General features: G+C 43.1%; 1 protein-coding gene across 1 annotated transcript in view; it reads left to right on the forward strand.

Moving 5' to 3' along the window:
* LOC146834868 (FRAS1-related extracellular matrix protein 1-like) overlaps window positions 1-27,579 on the forward strand; it is a 991,143-nt gene that overhangs the window by 419,393 nt on the left and 544,171 nt on the right. Inside the window, exon 20 of the mRNA XM_085602468.1 lies at window positions 22,260-22,485. Within this exon, the coding sequence (XP_085458594.1) occupies window positions 22,260-22,485 (226 nt within the window). The remainder of the gene's footprint in view (window positions 1-22,259; window positions 22,486-27,579) is intronic.

Raw genomic sequence — 27,579 nt, forward strand, 5'->3', positions numbered from 1 at the left:
ATAAGACACTTACAGCTAAAATCTTTCATCAAGGTTTCTTTTTATTAAGCATGTTCACCTCCATTGATGGTTGGAGGTCAATTTGAATATGAAATACAAGAAATCTGTAACTCTTGTCATTTTCGGGGTTTCTTTTGGATTCTGGTGGACTAACATTCTCACCTTCAACTGACATGCAGTTCTTGTCCACTGCTTTTAATGTTCACTCTGGGGAGGGTGTATACTGTTGGTCCTTCTGGTCATGGTCTTTCAGTAAGACACTGCTGTGACTGCCAGTGGAGTCCACAGATCATGTCTACTGGGGAGTAGTGATCTGCACATATCTGTTTTAGCTAAAGCTATGTCCGTGTTATAGGCTCCCAGGTAGTCCCTGTCAGTGGGAGACCTTTCTGTGGAAGATAGCAGCCGCATTGTTCTCTTCTGGTTCTGTAGCACCTGGTACCTGACAAATGAAGGTAGAAATCTGGATGATTTGTGAAGGTCCTATCACAAGACTAAGAAATGGAGCAAATGCCCAGTAAATGGTTACAGAAGACATATTTCGGTCCACTAACTTGATTGTTCAAAACCAGGGCATTTGTGTATGGACACACAGATATATACTCATATGCACTACCATGGAAAGACCAGACACATGAGCTGTATTAAACTGACATGTATGGGCTATGGTCTCCTTCAGTCACCCGAACAACAGGGGTGCAGGGTTCTCCCATTCCTTTATATAGAGTCCAGGGCCAAATGTTGAATCATGTTCCTGCATCAGTACACCCCTGGTCTATCTTTGGAGGACAGTGAGGGTCATTTAAGGCAATGCCCCCTTGGGATGAGTACCTAAGTTTGTCCCTTGGACCATGCACTTCCCTAGCCAAAACAGCAGGTCTACTCTCGTTTGCATGGGCAGCAACTCTATAGAAACACGTAAACATCACCTCATAAATGCATCAGAGCTTTAAGGGCGCTGTGGCAATTGAAATTGCAGAAAGACCTCATGTATATCTTCAGTAGTGCCATTGTGCACTGGGTAATCTGAAAGCAACACAGAACAGTTTTGGCATAGCCAATAGGTCTTGCCTTTGGGACCTTATAAGTGTTTAGGAAGTCAGTTCCAGGGTGAAGAGGTGGCAGGGGTGAGAACAGAGAAAAGGAAGTCAGCCCTGAGGTGAGGATAGGGATGGGGTATGAACAGCGGAACAGCTGGTCAGTGTTTGGGTGAAGAGGAGAGAAGAGGATGGTTGTAAATAGAGGAGAATGTGAAGAAAAAAACGAAGCAAGGGTGGTAACGCTGGAGTGAACTGAGGACAGGGCAGTATGTGTGGAGACTAGTGATCAGAAATGTAGTAGTATGTCCGAGTAAAGGGGGGGTGCGACACAGAAATGGAAGGGCACTTGTGTGAAAGTGAAGAAGAGGCAGCGGGACATTATTACATGGAAAATAATCACAGGGATTAGAGGTTGAAAATACTCAATATGATGTCAACTCCAACTTTATTCCGTGGACGTTTAAAGAAATGCGAATTCAAGAATGAAATTAAAAGCCCGGCAGATCGTTCACAAGAAAGCGCTAAGGCTGCAATTTGCACCCCCAGCGGGGCGAAGGCATGGTTTCTCGGCCAAGTGGTGCCTGTGTCTTGTAGATCTGCAGACACAGACATCATAGCTGCCAAGGTTTCAGATTGCCATGTGTGACATTTTCATAATTTAAGATGAATTATGAGTGACATTTTAGCAACTAAGAGTGACACTTTCCCATGAGAAAAATCAAGCAATTAGGAAAAGTGAAACAAATTAATTAAACTAATTAGAGCAATGAGAAAATTTAAGAAGATTTTTTAAACTGCTACAAAGCACCAGATATCGAAGGGAACTAAGGAAGCAAAGAGGTGGCAAGGGGCTTGCTGAGTGTGAAAAAAGCATTCAACCTCCCTGCTGGAAAGACTGAGCAACCTGGATAATGCACGACCGAGAGTGAATGCTTCTAAGCACTAACATCGGACACATAAAAACAGACCAAAGTCTGGGAAGTATAAAGCGACCGGAAATAACTGTTTTTAAAGATATATTTCTTTCAAATATATTTATCCAACTGGTGGACTCTGAGAGGTGCGCAATTGGGGCACTCCTCGTCATAAAACATGATACAAGTCAAGGATTAGTGGTAAATCTGCTGCGCTCGTGTATGAGAATAACAGCATACTTTTAAAATACATTTTGTAAAACATGCCTCAGGTGCGAATATCCAATTGGGACACTTCTTGTTAAAAACACGTTCGCAGATTAGAGTTGGCAAATATGTTGCGCTCTGGATTGGAAATCACAAGGAGATAAACAGCACTGTAAAATGCAGACGTTGTGCACTTCAATGACCACCGTAAGTCAGCATTACACTGAAGATCAAGGTGTCTGAGTGCGTGCAGCTGTATGACAAGACAACATACGATACAAGGTTGCTAGGCCCTTACAACACACTACAGTCAGTGGCAGCAGGCTGCCTCACAGTGACCAAAGAATTGAAGAGTATACAATGCAGTAGTACTTACTGTTTCTGTGAACTCCAACTTCTGTACTACTAGTCTTAGACAGTCGAGTCCAGTGACTGTAGCCTGCAGCTGGCACTCCACTGGCTGTGGCAGGCACTGTCCTGTCTCTCTGAGCGTCAGGGGTCAGGTGACGGTCCACGCCGGTCCACGGCTGCGGCGGTGAGCCCAGACCCGCATGGGGGTCCACTGCCGCACAGCACTGCATGCAGCAGTGTGGGTCTACCCGCACGCAGGGCCCAATGTAGCCAGGCCTCTCACGCCACGCTGCCATGATGAATGTGAGACTGAGTCTCATGTCTGACAGTGCCGTCCCCAGGCTCACCTGCCAACTGCGCCTCATCTGGAGAACAGATCATTAAAGGAAGGCCTCTCCTGGGAGCCAGGGAGCAGAGCCATTAGGGCCCCAGGGCCCTGTAAGGGATATTTAGCAGTACAAATGGGATCAATAATGCATGCCTTATTTAGTGATGGCTGCTGGCTCGGCTACATCCTTGATGGCTGACAAGCGGTGGGTAAACATGTCACGTTGCAAAGTGTCAACCTGACATCTTCATGCATGGCTGGGCCATTATCAGGCAGCAGGAAAACAATAATTCAAGCTTAGAACGCTGTCTTAATGTTTAAGCGTCCCATTCGTCACATTTCTGCTTCACCTTCACACTTGGGCACAGAGACAAACAGGACAAGAGCGCAACTGTGGTCCTCATGCAGAAGAACATCTGACCACCACCCATGTGGGCTATCGACACCCACTGCCAGCCTTACCACTGACACGGTGTTGCGAGCAATCAGTGTGCAAATACGCTTCAGCACCTTGTCAGGGGTATGCAGCGCCATATGAATGCAACAAGAATTCAAAACGATGCAACATGCAGCTGTTTCTCGAAGGATAGAAAATGTACCGGTGTAATAGTGATACTGTTCACTTTCTGTTATGAATTCAAACAGTCAATTTGTACATACTTTCAAACAACTAAAACCACAGTAGCCTCCGTCTGAAAGCATGAATCATACTTAGTTCAGTGTCATATCGGTCTATAGAGTTGGAAAAAGTTTTACTTGAACGATAAATAATACCATATGGCAGCGCACTGTTGGACACAATAAGATACAGATTAAAACATTTCAGGGGGTATATATTGCGCAATGAATAACAAGACCGCGTGTGATGAGCGCGCACTGAAAGGAATGTTAAGTATGCAGCAGGCACCAGGCCGCGCTGCTGCTCGCTCCCGAGAACCCTAGGCCATGGGAGTCAACATTTAGAGAGAAGGCAGGACATGATCCCGCCTTTGACCAATTGTGGGCTTTCAATTTTTGAAAGCCACACACAAAGGCCAATGGAATGTGTCGGAGGAGGCCGACCCACACGGAGAAGGCTCTTGGAAGTCTGAAGTGATTCCAAGAGCCCTATCCTAGGGCAGCGCAATCGCGCTGCGCTAGGCGAGACCTAAAAAGAGTTCTAGCAACTTTGTGCACTCAGTGCTCAATATATATATATAGTATGTTTAATTGGTTGCATATTTACTAGTCAGTCCAGTATCTGCATACTTTTTCAACAATTAAGTTTTGCACGTAGTTTGTGAATATCAAAATGTTTGCTGATTTCAAATGTTCGAAAAACAAATTAACCATCCAAAATGAAAGGGAGCAAAACCCATTGATTGCATGGGTCTTAAGTCACTGAAATGTTTGGTGAAGAAGTATTTATCACTTTGAGTTATCCGTCAGCATGTTAGACTCAAGGACAAATATTTTAAAACTCACAGGATGTTGGGGACTGTTAACATTCACATATTAACAATATTTTTTGAACAGCCATATTTATATAATATTAGAAAATTGGAGACAATGGAGTGCTCCAGTCGTCTAATGGCTGGTAGAAGCCCCGAACATCAACATTCCAATGTTATTCTTTCACAGCTGTTGCTGTGAGCAAAGGCCTCACTGAGCCCAAGGGCATTTCAATGCACTCAGGCTCCGCGAGGCCTATGTTTTACTAATTAGAACCTTCTGCCCTCTAGGGTGGACTACGTTAATAGCCTCCTAGCCCTCTGTTGCGGGCTATACTGTCCATTAAAGGCCCGCATCATTGTTAAAATGCTGGAACAGGAATTAATAGCCGGATAGCCCGCGGGCTATAAGGCTATATTAGGAACATTGGAATGTTGAGAGCTCCATTGAAGATAACGGAGTGGCCCATGACTAATAATGTCTAGTGTAAGCCTCCGATCCGACGTTTGAATCGTTTTCTTTCTGTTTCTCCTTTTTAATTTAGAACATTCTAACTTCTGCAGGTGGAATGTTCTGGAAGTATTGTGCCCTCTGCCTCGTTCTATACCAGTTATGAAAGGCCCTATTTCGTTTTATAGGCCTTGGCACCCAGTTCCAACCCATAACTTTGATTCAGGACATTTAAAAAAACAGTATAACCTTCAGAAACAGGCTATAATGCTTTACTAACTGTTATTATCCAGAGGGTTATTAAACAGAATGATGTAGAATAAGCTACTTGGACTGCTAGTTTGCAATATTAATTGTTGTTGAGAGCCATTACCAGATTATTTTCCACTGCCCAAATTGTGTGTGTGCTATAGTGAAGTCACATATCATTTATTAATGGCATTAGAACAAACTTGCAGAAAGCGTCCGTGAGTCAGAAAACAACTTCTCTGGCTTTATAAAAACCGCTATGATCTTTTTTGATTTTACCTAACCTACATGATAATAAATACTAGTTGACAAGCATGGTTGCTTGATATCATAATGAATTCTCCAAGAAGTGCCAAGCACAAGCAATGACGCTGTGAATCACATGCTGATTCAATGGCTAAACATCATTACTTCGCAAGCGTGAGGGTGGGAGACTGTTAATCTTTCTCATCAGTATCAGTCCTCATTGTGAGGAGTTTAGATGGGCTATTCATGGACTGCGTTTTTTTAAAACGACTAAACCTTTTTTTTCACAATAGTAATTTTCATTAATATTGTCTTTTTTTTTAATGTGTATATGGAAACCTTAGTACTGATTGAAATAACTGTAATGGGGTTGATTCACAAAAGCATTTGTGATCAATGCTCCCTCTATTTTTTCCCATTGTGCAGTGTCGCCAAGGCCCTGTGCATCGAGGACATGCAACAACTCACTGAGCAAGCGAGTTACCAGAATCAGCGGTATTAGCCTGAAGTGAGATCACTCACCCTTTAACCAAAGATTTTGCAAAAGGTTGACCCCTTGTCTTAACCTTAGCCCCTCAGTAACCATCTATTGAGGTGTCAATAGGGGGCCGAAGCACCAGGAGTGGACTCTACAGAAAGTTAACAGATGACTCAGTATGTGTTGTTTTGTATTCAAATTACATTTACTTAGCACTTACTACCTCGAACGAGGTCTTGAAGAGCTTTACGCTAGGCAACGCACTACTCCGAAGTGGTTAATCCACTAGTTATTGTTGGTATTGTGTTCCATCCTGTTCTCTCAAGGAGGCTATTCTATGCATTTACTCCAGTGTCTTTGAGGTGGATTAAAATTAGTAGGCATTGGGTATGAATATTACTGGGGGTATGTGAGTTCATGCAGATGGTTGATGGGGCAATAGATGAGCTCGAGCAGGTTAGGTATTGCTATGTTGCAGGGCATGATTTTCAATGAAGGACAGGTTGTGATCTTCAAGATGAGGTGTGGGCAATTGGCACAAATATAATAACGGAGATTATGGAAAACATGCACATGACTTGGAGTAGGCGGTACTGGGAGAGGAGGCATGCAGGGGATTGAAAGTAGGGAGAGCGTCATTCAAAGAAAAAAGGGGGAGGTGACAATTGGAAGTTTTAAGTCAAGGTAAACATTATATGGCAGGGTTTTAGGCACAGAGAGATGACTTTTGAAATAACATGCACTCCGAGGATGCAAACCTGTAAAAAGAAACATCATTATTTGCATGTGAGATAATGGTACCTTAGGCACTTTTAAACACTCAGTTCAGTGCTAGGCTTTTACTAGACCACTGCTTCAGCATCGACAGCTGATTCGCTGAGGAGGTGCAAGCGTAAAGTAATGGCTTGACACATATATAAGGAAGTATCAAGAGCGTTAGGCTGTGCTAGAATAACGCAGAAACCTCATGATCAAAGCAACATGAGATAATATACAGGCTAATGTAAACATCGAATGCAAACATTGAAATGCGATTCTGAAAATACTGGAGGATGCCTTCTGATTTTTACCCTTAAAATTGACCTCAGAGATCCTTTGCCTAATTATTAAAGTAAAGCATTGGGGTGCCCCTGGTTTAGCATGGCACAGGATGGACCTGAGTATAACTTCCCAGACAGTGGACGTGTATTGCCTGCATTCCTGTAGCTGGAAGGAGGAGACCCTGACACTGAAGTGAGGAGCGCGAGACCAAACTACCTTAAAAACTTCCAGTGACAGGTCTTATTTAACAAGGAGATGCAGAATAGTCTTTCTCAGCACTGCCATTGATGGAAAACTATTTATTCACCAAATGAATGAATTTTTCAAAATCATTTGGTAAGAACTAGGTAAACTAGGGAAACGTGTGTGTACTTTAGGACCTGTAAAATTTACATTGTGTAACAATGACAAAATATTTTTTTTTTAAACTAAGGCTTTCGTACAGAAGACAATGAACACATTTTCAGAACATGACACACTGATGTTTCCTGTGTGGTTTGATTTACCTTCTTATTATATTCCTCCACTTGTTGCTGGGCTAGTGACGTAATCTGGATTTCAACAGGGGAGGTTTTTGTAAACAATATAAATGTCAGACAATATTCCAGCCACGATATTCTGGTACCATACCTCCAAGTGTCCCTTACTATCCTCCCGCCAAAGGTTAACGTCAGTGCACCAACAATGTATTTCCAATGAAATCCAGTGAGCGAACTGGGACACTTCAACCGAGCAGCTCTCCGCTTTTCATTAGCTTGATTATTACTTCTTACATCCCAAAATAGTTTGTGGGAGCAGGCAGGCATTTTCTGCAATATTCCATCAACAACCTGCTATCAGGCCTTTGTGTTTAATGATTTATTCGGACAGCGTTTACAAAATGACAGCAGAATGTAATAAGCTGGGCAGGCTTTAAAGCATTCCTTTCAGAGGTGTAATGCATAAGGCCTTTAGTGGACTAACATGGTTTTAATCCAGCAAGTGTCTTCCACAAAATAACATGAACAGCACATTTATTAGCAAACATGTTGCCTCCTATTTCTAATGCTAATAATTTTTAGCATTAACAAGCCATCGATGTGTTAGTGCACAGCAGAAGATATAGTTAGAATAGTCTTTTAAAACATACGTTTTTAGCTTTTTTTTTTTTTTATAAACTGTGAAAGTTGCTCCTTTTCTCATTTCTTCTGGTAGTTCTCTACTCAAGAATAGCACTGTTAATTAAAAGGGCCTGCCAGTGATGATGTCACAGTAGGTCTCGAAACCTCCGCTGACATCATCAAGCAAAGGAACATTCTAGAATTCTTATTGCTGGTGATCCTCAAAGAGAAAGAACCGTTTTTTTTTCTCTACACTCGATGGCTCCTTTAATGAAAATGAAATTACACAGAATGTCTGTCTTTAACAAATAAGGGTAAATCATTGCAAGAAGAATTAAGGCTTGCAGATTCGTAACACGTGGATTAGGTGGCTCAGGCAAACTCCTGTTGAGTCTTTCTGTTTTGGGAAATGGCCTACCCATTGAATGTAATACCAATACTGTGCAATTTTCATGGAGTGATATTACAGGGACACCAATTTCCGAGTCGGATATGTATTTGTAGATAATACCCCAGATGTTAAAGGATCTCAGAACAACTCCCGTTGAGGCTTTCTCTGCCCATAAATGCCCTCTCTGGTGGGCATGCCAACTCGACGTCAAAAACATTCTCGGAAAGACAATGTAGCCTCAGTTTAGCACATAAAGTCAGGAGTGCTCCTTTCAGCTGGCGGCTTGAGCTTGGGCCACCAAGCCGCTCCACTGAAAGAAGCCACGCGGAGTCAATCTCATTATTGGGTCCCATGCTGTTCCAGAGCGGCCATGCCAGGAGGCGGCAATCAACTGTGTTCTTTTCTACTTCAGCCCCTGAATAATGGAGCATGGCGGAGGGCAACAGATGAAAAACAATTAATTTCCAGGTGGAGCACACAATCTAGTCTGGCTAGCTGTGAAGAAGAGTGGTTTGTGTGGAGAATAGTTAAAGAAATTATGGAATCAAATCAGATTGACTGAAATACATAATGAGGCTTTCAACAGCATGCAAACCACCAAGGCCTATTTGTGCTGCTAGTGTAAAAGGGAATGGTTAAAACCACATTAGCACCAGGGCAAAAGATGGGCAAAACCCATTTCATTCTAATTTTTCTGCATTTGTATGCTAAGCAATTGAGAGAACACATGTTCTCGCCACAGATTGAAAGAGATCTTTGCTGAGCAGTAATACTCTGTTTTGGGCTTGACTCAACTGGTTCGTTAGCGGCCCCCTTGAAATACACGACACATTTCCTTTTGCAGTACACATCAGTGCACCATAAAATAATCTGAAAATAGCCCTCTTTTTGTGGCTTTCGGGTTTTGTAAAACAAAGAAATGTAAATACACTAAAGGAAAGGTAGGTGTTTCATCAAAGTGCAGTAACAATTACAATTGAAAACAACTGACTAGATTCAGAAAGTGTGGTGGCAAAAATGCAATATGCACCCATGTGTACTAAGTAGCTTGTAGAGTAGGCTCAAGGGCATACTGTGCACAAAGAGGTCAATTCACAAACATATTGTGGAGTATGTAAAGTAATATGACTGTAGAACTCATTTATACACGGGTTCATGTCTTTGTGATTTAGCCCTAAAACGTCTAAAATGGGAATAAGTTGAGAATTTTCAGAAGATCATTATGAGAAGTTGGCCTGGTATATGCTGTCCACTAGTTATAGTGGGCACCTTGTACCAGTCCAAACAACCCCTTATTGGTTATAGGTTAAAGACAACCTTTATTGAAAGCTATCCTAGTGGTAGCTATGGAGAGCAGCCTTCAGGCTAAGTCTTGAAGGAATGTAAAGCAGCTTGTTTTACCAGTCTATAATCTCTTGAATGGCTAAATGAAAGACAACCACACCAAGTATATATATAAAATATATGTATTTATTTCTAAATACACCCTCCTAGTCTCTTTATGAGGCTAGAGGTCAAAACACATAAGTTACACTTCAAATATGACAGTAATAAGCACAGATACACGTCATGCCCTAGGGGCGAGCCAAACCATATACTAAAATAGTGTTATAAAAACTACGACTTAACTAGACACAAGGCCTAGAGCCTGTAGAATCGCTGGTACCCAAGGAACCACCCAAGGTAGTGACACAGGGGACCCACGGGGGCCGTGTGCAGTGTGAGAACACAGCCGCGAGCTCCCATTAGCTTTTATGGGGAAAGTCGCGGTTAGATTTTTAAAGATTAGGGAGACTTAGAATTGAGTCAGGACCAAACCCTTTGGGACTTAGGAAGTTCTAGGGTCAACACCCACGGAAGCACCGGAGTACTCGTGTTAGCTCACCCAGGGAAGCCGGGTGAATAGGTGTCAAATGGCGTCGGGTCGCGTCGTTGTTTTAAATGGGAGCTGGCAAAGAAGTGCTGCTGCCCGGAAGATGAGAAGTGTCCAAAGAGATCCAAGCCTGGATCGAATATGAGAAGAACCTGAAAGCAGAGGGGACAGAGTCTGGGTCACTTGCCAGTGACCAGGAGGACGATAGGCGGATACCCACCGATGTCGGATGTTTCAGGTGAAGAAGGTGAAGCTTGACTCTTCAGCCACGAGGACCAGGAGGTGTCGAGGATGACCAAGAGCTGGATTCGAGCTGTCTCATGAAGGATGTCAAGTGCTGCAGTGTCGGTGCCCGGATTGGACACAACAAGCCTTGGCAACAGAAACCCACGCAGAAAGGAGAAAGATGCTTCGGGGCAGACCAGCAAGGTCTGAGGGACTCACCACTTGGTTGGGAGTCAGGGCACATCTGGAGCAACCATGGAAGCCCAAGGAAAATCAAAGTTACCTTAACAGGGACCCACCAGTCGACGGACCAGGGATCGCGAAGGGACCTCGAGAGGAAACACAAAATGGGGGCCCACGGGTCACGCGGTTGACTAGGCCGTCAATCTTTGCTGGATCTTCTGCTCGAGGTGGGGGCTACAAGTAATCCCAAGCACGACTTCAAGAGACGTCGAGAAGTCAACGCACTTGCAAAAGTGCCCGGTTACCAGGAGTTCCGGTTCCACGCTACTCACGAGGGCTGCGGATCTCAGCTTTGCTGGGGACTCGGGTCGGCCTCTGAGATGTCTGGAAATCCTCTTCCTGGGCTGCAATTACTTCGGAGTCCGGCGGGAGCTTCGTGGATGCAGACCCGCAAAATGCTTTGTTGGTGCCTGCCAAGCAGGGGAGTCACTACTTAAGCCCAAGGGAGATTTCTTCAGTCCTCAAGTCTTTACTAGAGCATAAAGTTCCAGGATTCAGCTACAGAGTTTCGTTCAGGAATATCTAAAGTTCTCGTTACAGAGGTTCCTTACTTATACCTAAGGAAGGGGTTGGACTAGCTCTGGGGACCCACCTATGGGAGGGTTTGGAAAGAGGGTTGGCTACACCCATTTCCTTTGTCCAGTTTCGCACCAGAGCAGGGGCTGTAAGCCCCTGAACCAGTTTGAGCTGGACTATTTACAGGGACACCAAATGTGCCCCCAGTGCAGAACTTCAAAGCACTCTGAGAGTGCTCCCACCCAGCCCCAATCCACATCATCCTGTCTGGGAGGTGGTTGCACCTCCCTGTGACAGGAAACCTATTGTCCAGGCCTCCCCTGCCGGAGTTTCGGTCAGCAGCAGGAGGCCAGACTTGTGTCTGTGGCTGCAGCATCCATTTTGTGATGCCAGGCTCTGTTAAGTTTCTACCGGGTATACCAGTACTGCCATGTCTCTCCCTCTAGAAGGGTGGGATCATACTCCCACACTAGTTACTGGCGTGGGGGTATGATTCCAATGTGTTTTACACCAAACACAACATGTTTCCATGCAGCCAGTCCAAAGTTAGCATTTACCGTTTGGTTATAATGCACTTAAGAGTATATGGTCAGGCTGCACCACTGACAACCCCGGAGAAGAGATTACGAAGGCTGCAGAGGGGCTCAGCTCATGCTTGAGCACCCTCTCGCATATAATCAAGCACCCTGCCTTCAGGATTGATATGGCCTGCCATAGGTGTGACTGATAGGTTTCTATGTGCAGTGATAGGTGAGGTATAGTGAACCTATACCTCAGTAAGGGGTGCATGTACCACCTTACCCAGGCTGCAGTATCAGACCTGTGGTGTCATTTTGGAGGGCTTTCCAGGGGTGGCATAATACATGCTTCAGCCCCCGGTAGGCCTCTGGGATACCTATGCCCTGGGTACATAGTGTACCATATACTAGGGACTCACAAGGGTGCCCCAGGATCCAATCTGGAGCGTACCTAAAGTACATGGAATCAATTTATGAGAGAAAGCAGATAGGCTGGGGACCTGGATAGCAGGTTTCCAGCCAAACTAAGTCAAAAACCATGAAAACACCAGGCAAAAAATGGGGGCAACCATGTAGTCAGATTCCACCTTCCTACAAACATTAATATATTATTTCTACAAATAAAAATGTCTGCACACTCTTTGAACTTTTACTAAAAGGGAGATTGAAAAATTAGAGTCTGATTCACAATGGTATGCATAAGTAAGTAAAAGAGTACACTTGCAGCACTACTCCCATATTCATACATGCTTTTGGGAACTGGCCGCCTTGTGTAGGCCACAACAATTTATTGGAGGGAAGTTTGTCAACGAGATGCACTTGAGTATTTACTCAATAGGTGTAGGTCACCCACAATGACAACCTAGCAGCACAAGTTGCATCATTCAGTTTTCATCAGAACATCTGTTCGTATTTTGTATAATCTGGTACACACCCTACAGATATTTGAGAGACCTTAAAAACCATTTAAAAAAGACAAGTTTGATATTTTCTCTGATGTAATTTGATTTCAACATTCTTGCTTTATCCAGTATAAAATTTTAAATACAGTACATGTTCATCATCAATCAGCCACCATGTTTCGTACTCATACAAGGTACTCCTTCAGGGCAAGCAAGAAGTTTGTTTATTATTTTATTACAGGCCATCAATTTTTGTTTCACCAATAATACATTCCATGTTCTATACAAAGTGTATTATTCATAGGTAGTTTGTATGTATAGTTTGACTCCAGTTAGTTTCCCTGAATAATGTGCATGCCAAATCCTTTTATTTCATTTTGTGGTTTTAAAATTTAGTTGGGGTCTGTGCGACATAACAGAATGGTTTCAAGACTTTTCATGAAAGGCCTCCATATCATTTTTGTGCAAAGAGACCGGATGAGATAAACAGATTGGTAATGGGAGCTTGCCTGGCTGACTAATATGTGTTATTAGTCTTTCCAGAATTAGGTTGAAAGTGAAACATCTAGTACAACCCTGTCAAACTATAATTGTCATGTCCTGTTTTAACAAGAACAATAGAGTTTTTTGCTGTTGGTGTGTTCGGGGTAAAGAGTCAAACAAATTCTAGTCAAACTTCAAAATGACATGCCCATGCGCTTGCACTTACAGATGCATTGAACCGATCTATGGGATAAGCAGTGAGACGGGACCAATAATTTTACATTATAACATAACGTGTATTTGTACAGCACATGTCCACCTCGAAGGTTATCTTAGCGCTAAATAATAGATGTTTATTGTTACCCAATTCAATGGTATTCATGTTATCGACCTCAGAAGGATGAAAGGCTGAGTGGACTGACTGAGAATTGAACCTATGACCACGAGGTCAAACCAGAAGCCCCTACAGTGGAAGCATTTGTACAATAAGCTACCAGACACGTTATGCACCTGCATATATCATATACTCTTTCTGGTGTCAAAGGTCTGTAATGTATTATCTGCTTTAATTATCAACTGTCATGTAAGTCGGCAGTGGGGGACAAAATTTTAAAATATTCAGAGGAGTACGAGTACAATTTAGTAAGCTTGAAGAGTCTAATCCTTCAGAAATAACAGGAATAATGAAGAACAAAGCTAACCTCAAGAGACAAATAACTGTCTAGAAATCAATATGCAAAGTTCTAATAGGTAAAGGTAGCGCATATATTCTAAAAGGTAATCAGTACTTAGTTTGAGTCTGTGGTTTCCGGTGCTCGGCACCCACACTTAATTGCCAGAACCTGCACTTATGACAGATGCCACATGGTGGTGCTGTTTGTGCAATTTAAAGATGAGCAGAAAAACAGTTGTTTATTAATTCAATATACATTGAAAACGACTAATACCTACCACCCTTGCTATTCTTAAAGCTTTTGCAGCCTCGAACAGTCTGAATTGTTGTGATGGTTAGTATTAATGTAAGTACAGTGGCAATGTGTGGTACAAACTGCAGTGACGAGGGCCCTGCACTTCGTTTTTTTATTTTTTACAAGTTAATCACTGAATGATAATAGTAGTCAAGGTTCACTCCAAAATGGCCACCGGTTTAACAGTGCTCAGACTCAAGTTCAGCAAGTCCTCTTTTATGATTAAATAACTATCCACTTCCGGCGCGCAGTAACTCACAGTGGCCTTCCTTAACTTATATTATTTTCCAAGTGTATGACAGTGTGGCTTGGCTACTATGTGTAAAATATCCCATAGGCTTGATCCTGCTACTGGAACACTCCACTTAAAACTCCTTCTTTGGTGCTGGCATGGAGGTGCCAGTCAATCTATCATAGACAGAAGAAACTTTCCTGTTTGATCTTTGGAGGATATGATGTCGACAGATTGAATAAAAAGTGTGTGTTGGGGAGGCAGAGTGGTCCGAGGGTTGGCAGTGGAAGCACAATGAGAAATAAGTTGGTGAAAGAGAGCAGGGGGCATAGAAGCAGAGACACCGAGAGCAAGAAGGCCGAGAAGTGGGGAGAGAGGCGCAAGCAGTGGCAATGGGCAAAGAACAATAGGTCTGTTTACCAAAGTGTTTTGTGGTAGCAAAACTTGGGATTCCCAAAATCACATGATATTTATTTATTTATTTATTCAGTGTTTTCTATAGCGCGAACCAGACCCTGAGTTGGGTGTCATTCAAGCTCAGGATAAGGATAGTATCTAGCGTCGGGAGGTGAACAGTTTCTTTATTCTGAGTTAGTAATGCCGTATTGACATCCTATATCCATAACTGCTTAGACGACTCTGTTGTTCATTATGGGAGATATTTACCCATCAGAAATAACTTCGTCTCCTTTTTGAATCGCGCAGCATAGGTGATTCTTCTAATATTTGGTGAGAGCGAATTTCAAATCCTTGGTGCTGTTCCTGTGCATGCTCTATCGTAAGTTTTTTTCTTATGGAAGACTGCTGGTTTCAGTAGAAAATCCTCTGATCCTCTCGAGGGTCTAGTGCCACCAGATAGCATGATTTTATGAGCTAGGTAATGTGGAGTTTTGTGGTGTATTGCCTTGTGAGTGATACAAGCAATTTTTAGCTCTATTCTTGCTTCATATGGCAGCCAGTTGAGCGTTTTCGGATGGGGAGTGATGTGGTCATATTTTCTTGTTCCCCTTATAAGTCTAGTTGCTTCATTGAGACAAACTTTTAGGGGTGTTGTTGAGATGTTAGGGAGTCCTCATAGGGTTGCGCATCCATATTCAATTCTAGATATGACCAGTGCTTGGACTGCTAGTTTCAGGTCACTGGGATCAATGAGTGGCTTCAGTTTCCTGAGGTAATTCAGATAAAAACGAGCGTTTTTTGCCATTGCGTTGATGTGTGCTTGCATGTTTAGATCTTTGTCCAGTGTGATACCCAGGGATTTGGTTGAGTCAACTATAGTTGGGGTACCGTTTAGTGCTGTGATCAACTTGGTCCATTCTTTGATCTTGAATGAACTTTTAGGAGGGCAGATCAGAAGGAATTTGTTTTTTTGTGAGTTGAGCTTAAGATGATTGTCAGCTAGCCATTCAACAGTTTTCTGGAGTGCATGGTTCATAGTGTTGATCTCTTCCGGGGAAGATATCTTCATATACAGCTGGGTGTCATCGGCATACATGTGAAACGAAATGTTAGCCTTATGCAGTACTTCAGTTAATGGTTCGATGTATAGTGAAGGGGATAGAGTTGATCCTTGTGGGACCTCAATTTTAATTGGAGATGGTGTGGATAGTTTGTTGTCTACCAGGAATCTTTGCGATCTATTCTCTAGGAAGGAGTGGAACCATTTCAATACAGTTCCTATTTTTCAGGAGCGCTAATAATTTGGGATGTTTACTGTGTCAAATGCAGAAAGATAGGTCTATAAGGATCAGGAGACAGGAGACAGGTTTCATTACGGTCGAGAGCTAGCAAAACGTCATCTACTATGTGTAGGATTGCTATTTCTGTACTGTGGTTTGGTCTGAACCCTGATTGGCAGTCATTAAGTAGCTCAAATTCAGTAATGTGTTGACTTAACTGATTGTGTGCACATTTTTGTAGTACTTTGGCTATTAGGGGAATGGTTGTTACCGGACGAAAGCTGTTAGGGTCCGATGGGTTCTCAATTTGCACTTATTCATATACACACAAACTCATGATTCTCACTCAATGTCACTCATTGACTTTCGCAAACACACTCACACACACAAACATACTTTCACTCAATGCTATTCACTTTCAATCACCTACACACAAACCAAAAGACACGTACATACAAGAACAGAGAAACAACAATTTATTCCTTACCTTGCTTCCCTTTCAGCAGACCAGGAATCTAGTGCTGGACATTGGAACCAGCCAGGATATGTTTCTCAATGAGGTGCCAGCCAGAGCAGGTTTGAAAAGTGAAAGACTCACCTCGATCCCTTTTCTTGATAGAACAGGAACACAGCCCTAGAAAAAGTTAGGACAGAGCTGGGGATCCTGTCCCTGCTGCTCTGTGTGGCTTCCCATTGGCCTCAGGAATGCACTGAAGTGCACACTGCCTGATCCGTTTTAGCAGATATACTATGCTGTCTGATGTATGCGCAGTATGTCTGATAAATAAAATGGATTGACCTATGTGAGGGAACTGTAGGTAAACTACACCCCTCAGACATGCGTTACCCAGACACCCACCTACGGAGTGTTGTATTTTAAGAGCACTGTGTAGCTGGATCATGCCTCAGCCCTCTCAGCCCCCTCCTGCTCCTCCTGTCATCAGGTGCCTGGAAATTAGACTGAGAAGGCGGACCTGTGCACTGGCAGTGTTCATGAAAACATTAAAGTTGTGTTTTCATGAACACTGCTAAATCAAATATGGGCACTGTCTGGATTGTAGAGACAAGGTGCAGAATGTAGGGTCACGGTAGGCTGGGAGGCTGTGCCTTGGAGACCCTGACAAGGAACCATCACTGGACAGAGCTCTCCAGTCTTTTGAAGGCATCCAACCATGCATTTGAAGCAATTTGCAAGGGGCGTCACAAAAGGACTCAATAATATTAAGGAGTCATGCAGTTTTGAGGGTTCTTGTGAATAGGACTTCTGCGATGTAACCTAGTAGTACATCAGTGCAAAGTGCAGGTGGGTGTTGCAAACCAGTCTAAAACACTTCCCCTATCTTTATACATCCGGCCCAAGATTATATTAAGAAGCAACCAAGAGAGGTGTGACAGTGAGATCGAGCCTTACAGGTACAGAGAATAGATAAAGAGAGGTGCATGGACGGAGATGTGACCAGACACAAAGAAGTATGGCAAAGAATTAATAGATAGGGAACAGCCGTGGCCGAGGACAGCAGGGAGACCAATGTGTAGAGAGGTAGACAATCATGGATCCTGCATTCGGGCGAGAGGAATGGGAATACAAGAAAGTGGGAAAACATGAACAACTCGCTGAGAAGGGGAACATTCAGAAAGAGAAATCTGTTTTTTTTCTATACACAACGGAGAAGGACAAAAGACGTTTTAAGGCATAAACAAAGTAGGCAATTTCCTAGGGCCCCTACATTCCAAGGAAAGTGACTGGGACAGTAAGAAACAGTAGCGGCTGGCAAAGTTAAGAGTGGTGAGGTGGTGGATGGGGACGGGATGGGGTGGGAGTCGGGTAAATTGACGTACAAAGGGACAAGTAAAATTAAGTTAAAAAAATAATAAAACCACTTACCTTGCGCTTGCTGCATCGCAAACAGGGCAAACAGGTAGCTCCAACTAACGGAATCAAATGCATTATCCATGTCATCTAAGAGCACCGCCAACTGCCTCCCCAGGCATCTGGCAAGGGCTTTTGAGACAAGCTGGATAATATGTTGCCTGCATAGCTCGGCCCGGCATGAAGTCCGCTTGATCCGGGTAGATCAAATCTGGAATATAAGGAATCAGTCTATTAACGAGGAGCGTCGCCTCCATGTTCAGCTGGAAAATCAGGCAATAGGAGGAGTGTTCATCTGGTGGGCAGCCCGGCCACTATTTCTAGATGCCGCCAATCAGCATGAAGCGTGAACCACTTCTAGAAAATATTTCCAATGTTTAGACATGAAGGATTAAAAAATTCACCTGAGTGCCTGATAAAGCTATTGTGATCTCAGTCTCCGAAAGCGCCTCATCTAGGTGAGCATGTGCTGTGTCTGAAAGTGCCCTAAGGTGGCAAAGCATCCACAAAGTCTCCCGTTGGGCATACACTACTCTAAGGTACACCTCAAAACTGTGAGCTATCCCCCGGGGGACTACCAACAGTGTACACTGCCCATCTCGGATGAGCGGAAGGACCGCCAGTTGGCATATGGCCTCACACACCCTATAAAGCATTCTGCTTGATTTGTTGCCACATTGGTATATACAGCTCTGCGTCGCCCGCCCAGTAAGTTTGGCCTCATAAAGTAGCAAATGTCGATGCTGTTTCTGTGCCAGTCCCAGCTGTCTCTGTGCCACCTTCCCGTCTACCCCACAGCCACGTCCCTCTAAGTCCTGTATCTGTGTCTCAAGATCAGCTAGATCTTGCATTTTGCATCGACGTTCGCCAGTGAAATAACTGATGTCAACCCCACGAAGGTCAGTCTTAGAAGCTTCCCAAAGCATCACTGCAGATGATACCAAGCCTGTATTGAGAGCGAAGTATTACGCAAAAAATTGTGTAAGGTGTAATCTATATGCAGGAAGTTGCATGTTCCATTGCAAAAGACGCCAGCGGAAGAGTCCCATGGTTATGAGGGAGTGGTCTGACAATCCTCTGGCTAAAATGGTTATGTCTGACATTCTATGTACGTATGTGGTGGGGACATGAAAATAGTCCTGTCTACGGAGGGACTTGTGTCGTAGAAAAGTTGGTGTAACCTGATTTTGTTGGATAATGAGATCTCCACACATCTGACAGCCCCAGGGCGGCCATCATGGAGGACAGTCTGGATCTACTTGATTCTGGCACGCCGCCATGCGCATGACATCTATCAACCTGCACGTCCATAAATTATATCACTCAATTCACTGACAAGCTACTAGGAAGTTCTCCCCACAGTCATACCATACTATCCACTAAGGACTGTCAAAGGAGGGCGGGGCATATACCCTGCATAGTGTGATGGCTTCGTGCTAAAGGGTGCCCGTCACGGGCACCGTGTATCTACAGGCCATCTGACTAGGTCTTAACCGGCAGCAAGGGGACAGGCCTCTGTATCAGAATGCATGTGCCTCTTGACCCTCTCGTGAATCCTGAGTAAAGCACCTGGGCGTAGTCATATCTAGATAGGCAGGGGGCTTTAGTGCCAAGAAGATGGGTCTCTTGTAGCATCAGAATGTGTGGTCCCGATCTCTTAGCATACTTCAGGACTGTCCTGCGTTTAATCTTGTCAAGAATCCCACTGACATTCCATGATATGGACATGCCCCAGGGGCTCCTCAGGTCTCATAGTACTTTTAAAATATTGGGGTGCATATAGCTGTGTCTCTTGGGGGTGAGTGGTGAATTCATTGCTGTAAATACTGTGCAACTAAAAAAGAACCTCCCCTGAATTGGATTTTGTACATGAATTTAAATGCTAAATTATTTTATCAATTACTTAGATAGTAAAACTGGGAAATCATTAAAAACCATGTATTGCCTTTCATTCATTAGTGGCCCAGTGTTTCTATTGCCAAAAAGAAATATTATTCAGACTCTATGATTCACAAACATTCCAAATGCTATGCACCCAAATCAATGAGGTTCAGATTTTTCAGCTGACTCTTAATCCAGAGGATTTTAAGCCAGAAATGCTCAATTGCTGAGAAACCACCTTTACTTTGTATTTTTAAAGCAGAATTCCTATATGGCAACATATTGTTATTTGCTGGCAACCGGCAGTATACCAGTATAAGTTATAGATTTGTATTTCTGAATTGTACACATTACATTTATACCTCACCATTTTAGAAATACATCATATAAATAGGACAGGGTAGTCTGTAATTCTACGTTTTTTTTTTTTAAAACAAATATTAATTATCAACATTTTTCAGCTTCCACTGACGAAGTGGAGCAGAAGTCCAACCCTTAGTCTATCACGAACCTCTTATTTGCTGATTAATGGCTACAGGAATGACAGGGAGTGGAAAGTACCCAAAACAGACAGGGTTCAGCGAGCCGTGACTTCTTTCTGTTCCTGTTGTACTGCCTGGATTGTGCCATTGGTACGAGAAGGTACGGCAGAGGTAGAAGCTGCTATCCCTGATAACGCATAATTGACTTCTAGGCTTCCACTCTTGGTACAGTGGCCATCATGCCAGGTCTGTCCCACAGAAGGACGGCTGTACTGGATGTGAATGGAAATACTATTTTATACAGGAAATACACTGTGCAAGGGCATTACTAGAGACCCAATACTGAAAAAATGGGAAGCGCCTTGAGCAAACAAATCGGTTTCTGGAGTCTGGTAGCTTGGCACTTCCTATAGACTCTTACCTTCCCTCCTCCTCTGAACTTAGTCCCTCATTACACAAGCGGTTGGATGAGCGTATGATCGCCATTGTATCGGGATGGAGACCGCTCAACATGTAGTTGGCGGCTCCACCCGCCGTATTACTATTCGACCGCCATGAAGGAGGTCGGAAACATGACTTTTTCAATTGCGGCTTGTGCTGCGTCCCAGAAAAGTGCTGCAGCACAAGCCACAATTGAAAAGGGCATATTTTTAACCATCCATGCACCATGCGCCAGACACCGTTTGGTGCCTAGCACACACTGCAGGGATGTGCATGGGGGTACCACAGGTACTCCCTGGGCCATGGTACAGTGGCCCAAGGGGTCCCTACTTGTGTCCCCCAAAGACCTTTTCTGACAGCCTGTAAATGGCGGTCAGAAAACCATGAACAGGCTGTCGGAAAAGGACATCTTAATCCCTACCGCAGTGCCTGCGCAGGCACCACACTCTTTGTATGGAATAGGAGTTTGACCGCTGCCCCGATGGGATCCTTGGTCCTGTCGGACGCTGCGGTCTTTCCCTTCCTGAAAACCAAGCTCTGACCGTCCTGCATCCTAATGCTGCGGTCAGCCCAATGGGCTGGATGTCACTGGGACCGCCACTGGCGACCTGTCAATGGCGGTCCCACCGCCATCATACTCAGGCCCTTTGACTCACAACACTTGCGTCTTGTGGGGAGAATGGATAGAGAACTATAAATTCACAAAAGCATTTAGGATGCCCTTGTAATTTGCCCCAATATATCCAAGTGCAAGGAGAGTTTAGTGCGTTTACTAATCGTATATGAATATTCAAATGTTATTGCCAGTTAATGTTTTCGGGTCAGTTCACAAAGATATGTAATAGTACCTGAAATAGTACTTCAGCAGTACAACTTTACTTGGTCCTTTGTGAGTAAGACCTTATATATTTTTTCTCTTGGTGGAGAGTGTAAGGTGCATTTCAGGGCAGAGCCACTTATAGGGCAGGCCAATAATGGGACACAAAGTGGCATTAACATGTGCTACCAGATTTTCCATACAAGAAGCAACTGTGTCATGCTGGTGGTAAAGAGTATGCACGGGCAAATCATTTGACATGATGGTATAATCAACAAATTCTGTCATTTCATGATAAGTTTCTTATGCGAAATTACCAAAATTACATTACACTGTTGCGTAAAGCGCATTCGTGCAAATAGCTATAGCATGAGCGCGGGAACAACACAAACGACCAGAGCGTGAGTAGCTGTTGTTGGAGGCGCTTGTGTATTTGGCACTGTTCTTTAGCATGGAATGTGCCCAGGCCTCCACGCGCATTTCAAAATATAGCAGTAAATGCTATATTCCCATTTTATTTGCCTTCTGAAATTTCGCATAATTACACAAAGGGAAATGACGTGAACTGCGCACACCCCATAGTAAAGTAATCAACGTGTCACCTTCACCTTTGGCAGCAAATGTTTGCAATGACCCAGTTGTCCAAATATAGTAAGAATTTTAGGGAAATGTCAATGTGCACTTGGTGAAGAATTTAAATATATTTTGATGAGATTTTGTGATACGTTTCTGTAGAGTTCTCAATACTATTTACGGGTTAATTAACTATTTCAGTCGTTGTGCAGCAATCTGTTACGTAGAGAGCGTGAGTAAACACCGAAGAAAATGCAATCAATGTTTTGCACAGAAGTGTGATTGATGGTGGGCTGCTTAAATCCATCTTCCATGTTCTTGGCCTTACAGATCCTGGAGGGGGACATGTGTGAAATCGGCCCCGCCACGCTCAATGCTGAGGATCTGGACGTACCGGTGGACACGCTGAGCTTCTCTGTTGTCTCCCCTCCGGCTCACGGCTTGCTACTGAATGCGGTGCACGGCAAAGAAGTCAGTCGCTACAAGCAGATGGACCCCGCGGCGCTGCAGCAAAGCGTGCGGATCCGCAGCTTTGGCCTGGGTGAACTCAAACAAGGTCTGAGTCAGAAAAGTTAACACTGTTTCCTGCGCTGCTTACCTCTAAAATCAATTGCATGTTCTCTGATAATTGGAAGGGGTCCAGTTCCCCAGGGTTAGCCCGCTGTTGGGACATGGCGTGATCCGAGCAGTGCGGGCTGTGTTCTCTTTAAAGAGACAGGTCTCCCTTCGCTGTCTTGCCTCTCACAGCAGAAATGTTCTCATTTCATTTTCAACTCAGTGCTAGAGGTGAGTCTGTTGTGTATGATGCGAAGGCCCTCTGCTGGAAATTGCAAACTGTTGCAACCGGTTACTTTTAACTACCAGAAATGGGATATTTAGTTATTTACTTTTTTTTAACAAAACTCATGAGTTGCATGTATTTGTTTACGTTTATATATGTGATTGCCATTATACGTACATAGATTAAAAAAACATGCACTTAGGTTTCGATACCGTTGTACAAAAAGAAGTATTTTCCTTGCCCATGTTGATTCTATTTTGGGGGTTCTGTGTCGGCTTCGTCAGGAAATCATCTTTTAACTTTTCAAAAATCAAAATGCTGAATTTTTCCCCGTGAAAGTTCACTATAATCTACGATAATCTCACTTTCTTAAATACAAACCTATATATGCAGACAGTGCGCCTGTGTTAAGGCTCCGCAAAAGCTGGATTCCTATTATCCTATTTTAATAATGAAGGAGACTGGCTTAGTATAGTGGAGCACACTTACTTAAGTGATGTACCCTGCACTAATCCAGACAACCTTTATGGTGGTTTTAGTGGTCATAGACAACCTTAGAAAGCTCTCTCAGTGGCAGCTGTGGAGAGCAGCCTTCAGGCTTATCCAGAAGGAGTATTAATCAGCTTGTTTTACCAGATGATCTAATCATGTAATGTAGGTTAAACGAAAAAGCACACAGTGTAGTTACAAAAAGATGTCTATTTATTACACGATACTCACGAACACATTGGTGTATCTCCTACCTGGATATAGCAACACAAATACACAATAATACTTCAATTGCAAGTGGTAAGTAAGCACAAAACACTGTGTTCTCCAGGGGAAGACTAAACCATATAATAAGAAAGTGGAATACAAACTGCGACCGAAGTCGGGTCTTGGACCAGGAGACTCAGAAGAGCTTGGGACACAAGGAACTATGCAAGGTAAATACCTAGGAACCCCACGGAGGCTGTGTGCAGAGTGGAAACACAGCTGTGTACACGATAGAAGTCAAAGGGAAAGTTGCGTTGCAGATTTGAAGAAGAAGGACCCGTCCCAGTGGACCCTGAAGAAACCCTGTGGAAGACAGAAGGTTGGAGAGTCACCCCACCCTTGGATAGCCCAGGAACCAGGTTACCTACACCAAGGAAGCTGGGTGCATAGATGCAAAGTGATGTCGTAAACCGCCGTATACCACAATGGGGAACTTCAGTAAAGATGCAGCTGGCGGAGACTGTGCAAGAGTCTGGTGGAATCCAAGGGTGGATTCTTCAAGAAAAGATCCTGCAAGCAGAAGGGACAGAGTCTATGCCACTCAGAGGTGACCAGAAGGCATGGAAGAGCAATGCACACAGATGTCAGACGATGCAGGAGGGATGACAGTGACCTTGTCGCTTTCAGTCCTTAGTCTTGTCCCATGACTAATCTGAAGACCCACCTAAGGTAAACCCTTTTATACCCTAAGAAAGGGACTAGTACAACTCAGGGGTCCCTCCCAGAGAAGGGGCTGGACAGAAGGGAGGATTTTCCCATATCCTTTGTCCAGTTTCGTGCCGGAGCTGGAGCCAAGGGCTCCCTGAACTGACTCAAACTGGAGTATGCAAGGAGGGCAACAAATGTGCCCTTCAAAGCAGTCTGGTGGCTCTGGCAACCGCCCCCACCCCAGCCCAATACACTAAGTACTGTCTGGGAGATGGTCACACCTCCCTATGACAGGAAACCTATTGCTCTACCTTCCCTTGCTCGAGCTCAGCTCAGCAGCAGGAGGGCAGAATCGTGTCTGTGGTCGGCAGCAGCACTAGCTTGCTAGCAGACCATGAAAGGCTGTTACCAGGAGTACTCGGGGCTTCCCGGAGATTCCCTCAGTGCATGGAATGATACCCCAACACCTGTAACTGTGTTGGTGTATGATTCCAACATGTTTGATACGAAACATACCCAGGTTCGGCACAGACACTATATAGACAGCCATCGGGTATTGACAAATGGCCACTATATGTATAAAAATGGCTGACCGCACTTACAAAGCCTGGCAAATAGACTCTGGGGTTTGTAGGGGTGTCCTGCTCATGCAGGGGTACCCACGCACTTATAACCCAGCACCCTGCCTTCAGGATTGAAAGGCCTGCCTTAGAGGTGACTTCTAGGTTTTAAGTGTAGTTACCTCAGATTTAAGGAAACTTGTATGTGTCGTAAGTGGTGATAGCACGAGCTTACGCAGGCTGCAAAGGCAGGCCCATAGTCACAGTTTATGGGGTCTCTCAGGGGTGGCACAATACATGCAGCCCCTGGGAGACCCCTGGTGTCCCTATGCCCTGGGTACCTCGGTACCATATACTAGGGACTTCAGGGGACACTGTTCCCGCTGTGCAGAGTTTTCCGCCATTTAGAACTGTTCATAATGGAAACATGTCCCCATTGGGATTTACTATTTCCTTGGTAAATTCAGAAAAAAGTACTAAAAAATATTAATTAGCTCTACTAAAATATCTATTTAAAAAAGGGCCAAGTCACAAAAGAATTTGTGTTTGGGAAGTAGTACTACAGGAACACATTTTAAGGTATTCTTACAGGCCTTGGTGAATCAGCCCCAAAATGTCAAGTGCAGAGTTTCTGTTTGTATGAATTGTATGTGAATATTTCCCACATATTTCATTCCCATTTTTAATGTTTGGTGCCAATTCACAAAAAGTATGAAAGGGTATGTTAAAAAAGTGCTACAGAAGTACTACTTTATATACTTCAAAATGTTTTTTGAATTGGCCCTAAAGTGAGCTAAAATATCAGAAATTGCAAAAGAAATAATACTAACTCTAATACTATCTAACTAAAGGTGTAATTCTTTTAAAATATGATATTTTTAAAATGCATACAAAACTGAAAAATGTGATTATATTTGTAAATCATTGAAACAAGTAAGCTTTGCATTTTTTAAAAATACAACAGAAAAATAACTTAAAAATTGCCATTTTTTTTACAAGTATAATAATTTTTAACAAGTTTATTTTACAAGACAGTATACAGTCAAGTAGAAAGTTAAATAGTTTTTTAAATAATTATAGTTTGCTATACAATTCTAAAAAAAAGCCTATGTTAATCTATATTTTGATATTTGAAATAAAATCACGAACAATATAACACATTTAATTGTTGATAAATATAACAATTTAGGAAATAAATATACTCGGTATTTGATGTTTCAGTCAATTATTTAAAATAATTTTCAAAAATAAACTAAACTAATTCAAGCTACAAAAAAACCACCAAAACAAAGTAAAATAAAATTCTAAAACAGAATTTAATATTTACAATCCTCGAAACATTAAAAAATATAAATTGATGAAGAGGAGTTTTACTATTCTAACTAGTCCAACTAAGATTAGATAAAGTGCAAAAAAGTGGTAAGATTTACTATTTTTGCTCCAGACTTGCACTGAAAAAAATGCATAAATCATGAAGTGGGATTTATTGACTAACTTCAAACCAACTCAAATGAAGGTACGTACTTATGGGTGAGATTAGTGGAGTAACTCCAAATTTATGAACATTGCAGAACGTACTTAAATCAGGCAGGGTGAGGGGCTTAGATTTGCTATTCTAACCCCTATCCAATTTAAATAAGGGAATGTATAATGCAGCAGAACACAAATAGCGAGCCGCCACTTGTGCTCGCTAAATGTGCTCCTGCTGTAGTATTTTCCCCCCAAAGTAACGAAAAAGAATAATTGTATAATTATCATTAATTCTGTGTCAAAGAGTAATGCAGAATTTCCAAAATAACTCTGATTACTCCAGTGCAATTGAATTTAGTCAAATGCCTAATTGTACCAGCTTGTCAACCATACTATGCATTATAGTAGAGTTCTGCTCTATATGTAATCCTTTTGTAGATGATCACTGGTTCTCAGTGTCCAAAGATGCCTATGGCATCAGGTTGCTGCTCACTATGCATTGGGCTGCTCCTGGTCTCAAGTCCTTTTATTCAGGAAGGGGCAGGATATTTCAGCTCCAGGTTACAGGTCTTGCAGACCTAGAAGTAGGCCCAGGCGTAATTTCAATTACACAGGAGAAATATTGAAAATTCTTCGTTACTACTTGACGCAGAATTACGGATAATTACGCAATTACTCTTTCTTGCATAATTTGGGGGGGAAAATCCTAGTTGGAGAGCACATTTAGCGAGTGCAGCTCGCATTGGCTATTTGTGTTCTTTTGCATTTAGAGGTATTTCTTAGAGCAAAATGCATCCTATAGTCTATTTTGGACTCAAGGGTTTCTTTTGCGCTCAGAAATTATACACTACACAGAATTTTTGAGTTAAGCCCACCCTTACATAGAAGTCAGACAGATCTTTACGGGTAGAGTTCCTACCAAATGCCAGGATACACAAGGTTCCAGGAAATAAAACAACGTACTAAAGTATACAAAAAGTGATGGATGGAATGCTTGAATTATTCTCAGCCACTGGTAATTACTTGTGGTTGAATCCCAATCCATTGTTAGTTTGCACTCCATGCCACCTCAGTTTGGACCCAGCTGTATGCAAATCAGTCTTGACCCTGCTCGAATGGGAACAGTCCAGTCCAAACTGCTAAGGCAGGTTCTCCCTGAAGCAACCCAGGACCTGTTTCACCCTTCTTATTGGCTCATCAGCCACAAATAGCTTGGTTCCACTGACACAGTGTGCCAGTGGCTGAGATTAATTCAAGCATTCCATCCACCACCTTGTTGTTATTGCATAAAACAACATAGCCAGGTATCCAAAATACCATCAAGGAAACCATATAAGCCAGGTCAGCTTCCACAATATCAAACCCTTTAAAGCACCATATTCTGTCCAGTATATAAAATACCAAAATATGAAAAGCTCGATAGTCAGGCCAGTGT

This window comes from Triturus cristatus, chromosome 4_2 (assembly GCF_964204655.1).
Source record: "Triturus cristatus chromosome 4_2, aTriCri1.1, whole genome shotgun sequence".
Classification (NCBI taxonomy): domain Eukaryota; kingdom Metazoa; phylum Chordata; class Amphibia; order Caudata; family Salamandridae; genus Triturus; species Triturus cristatus.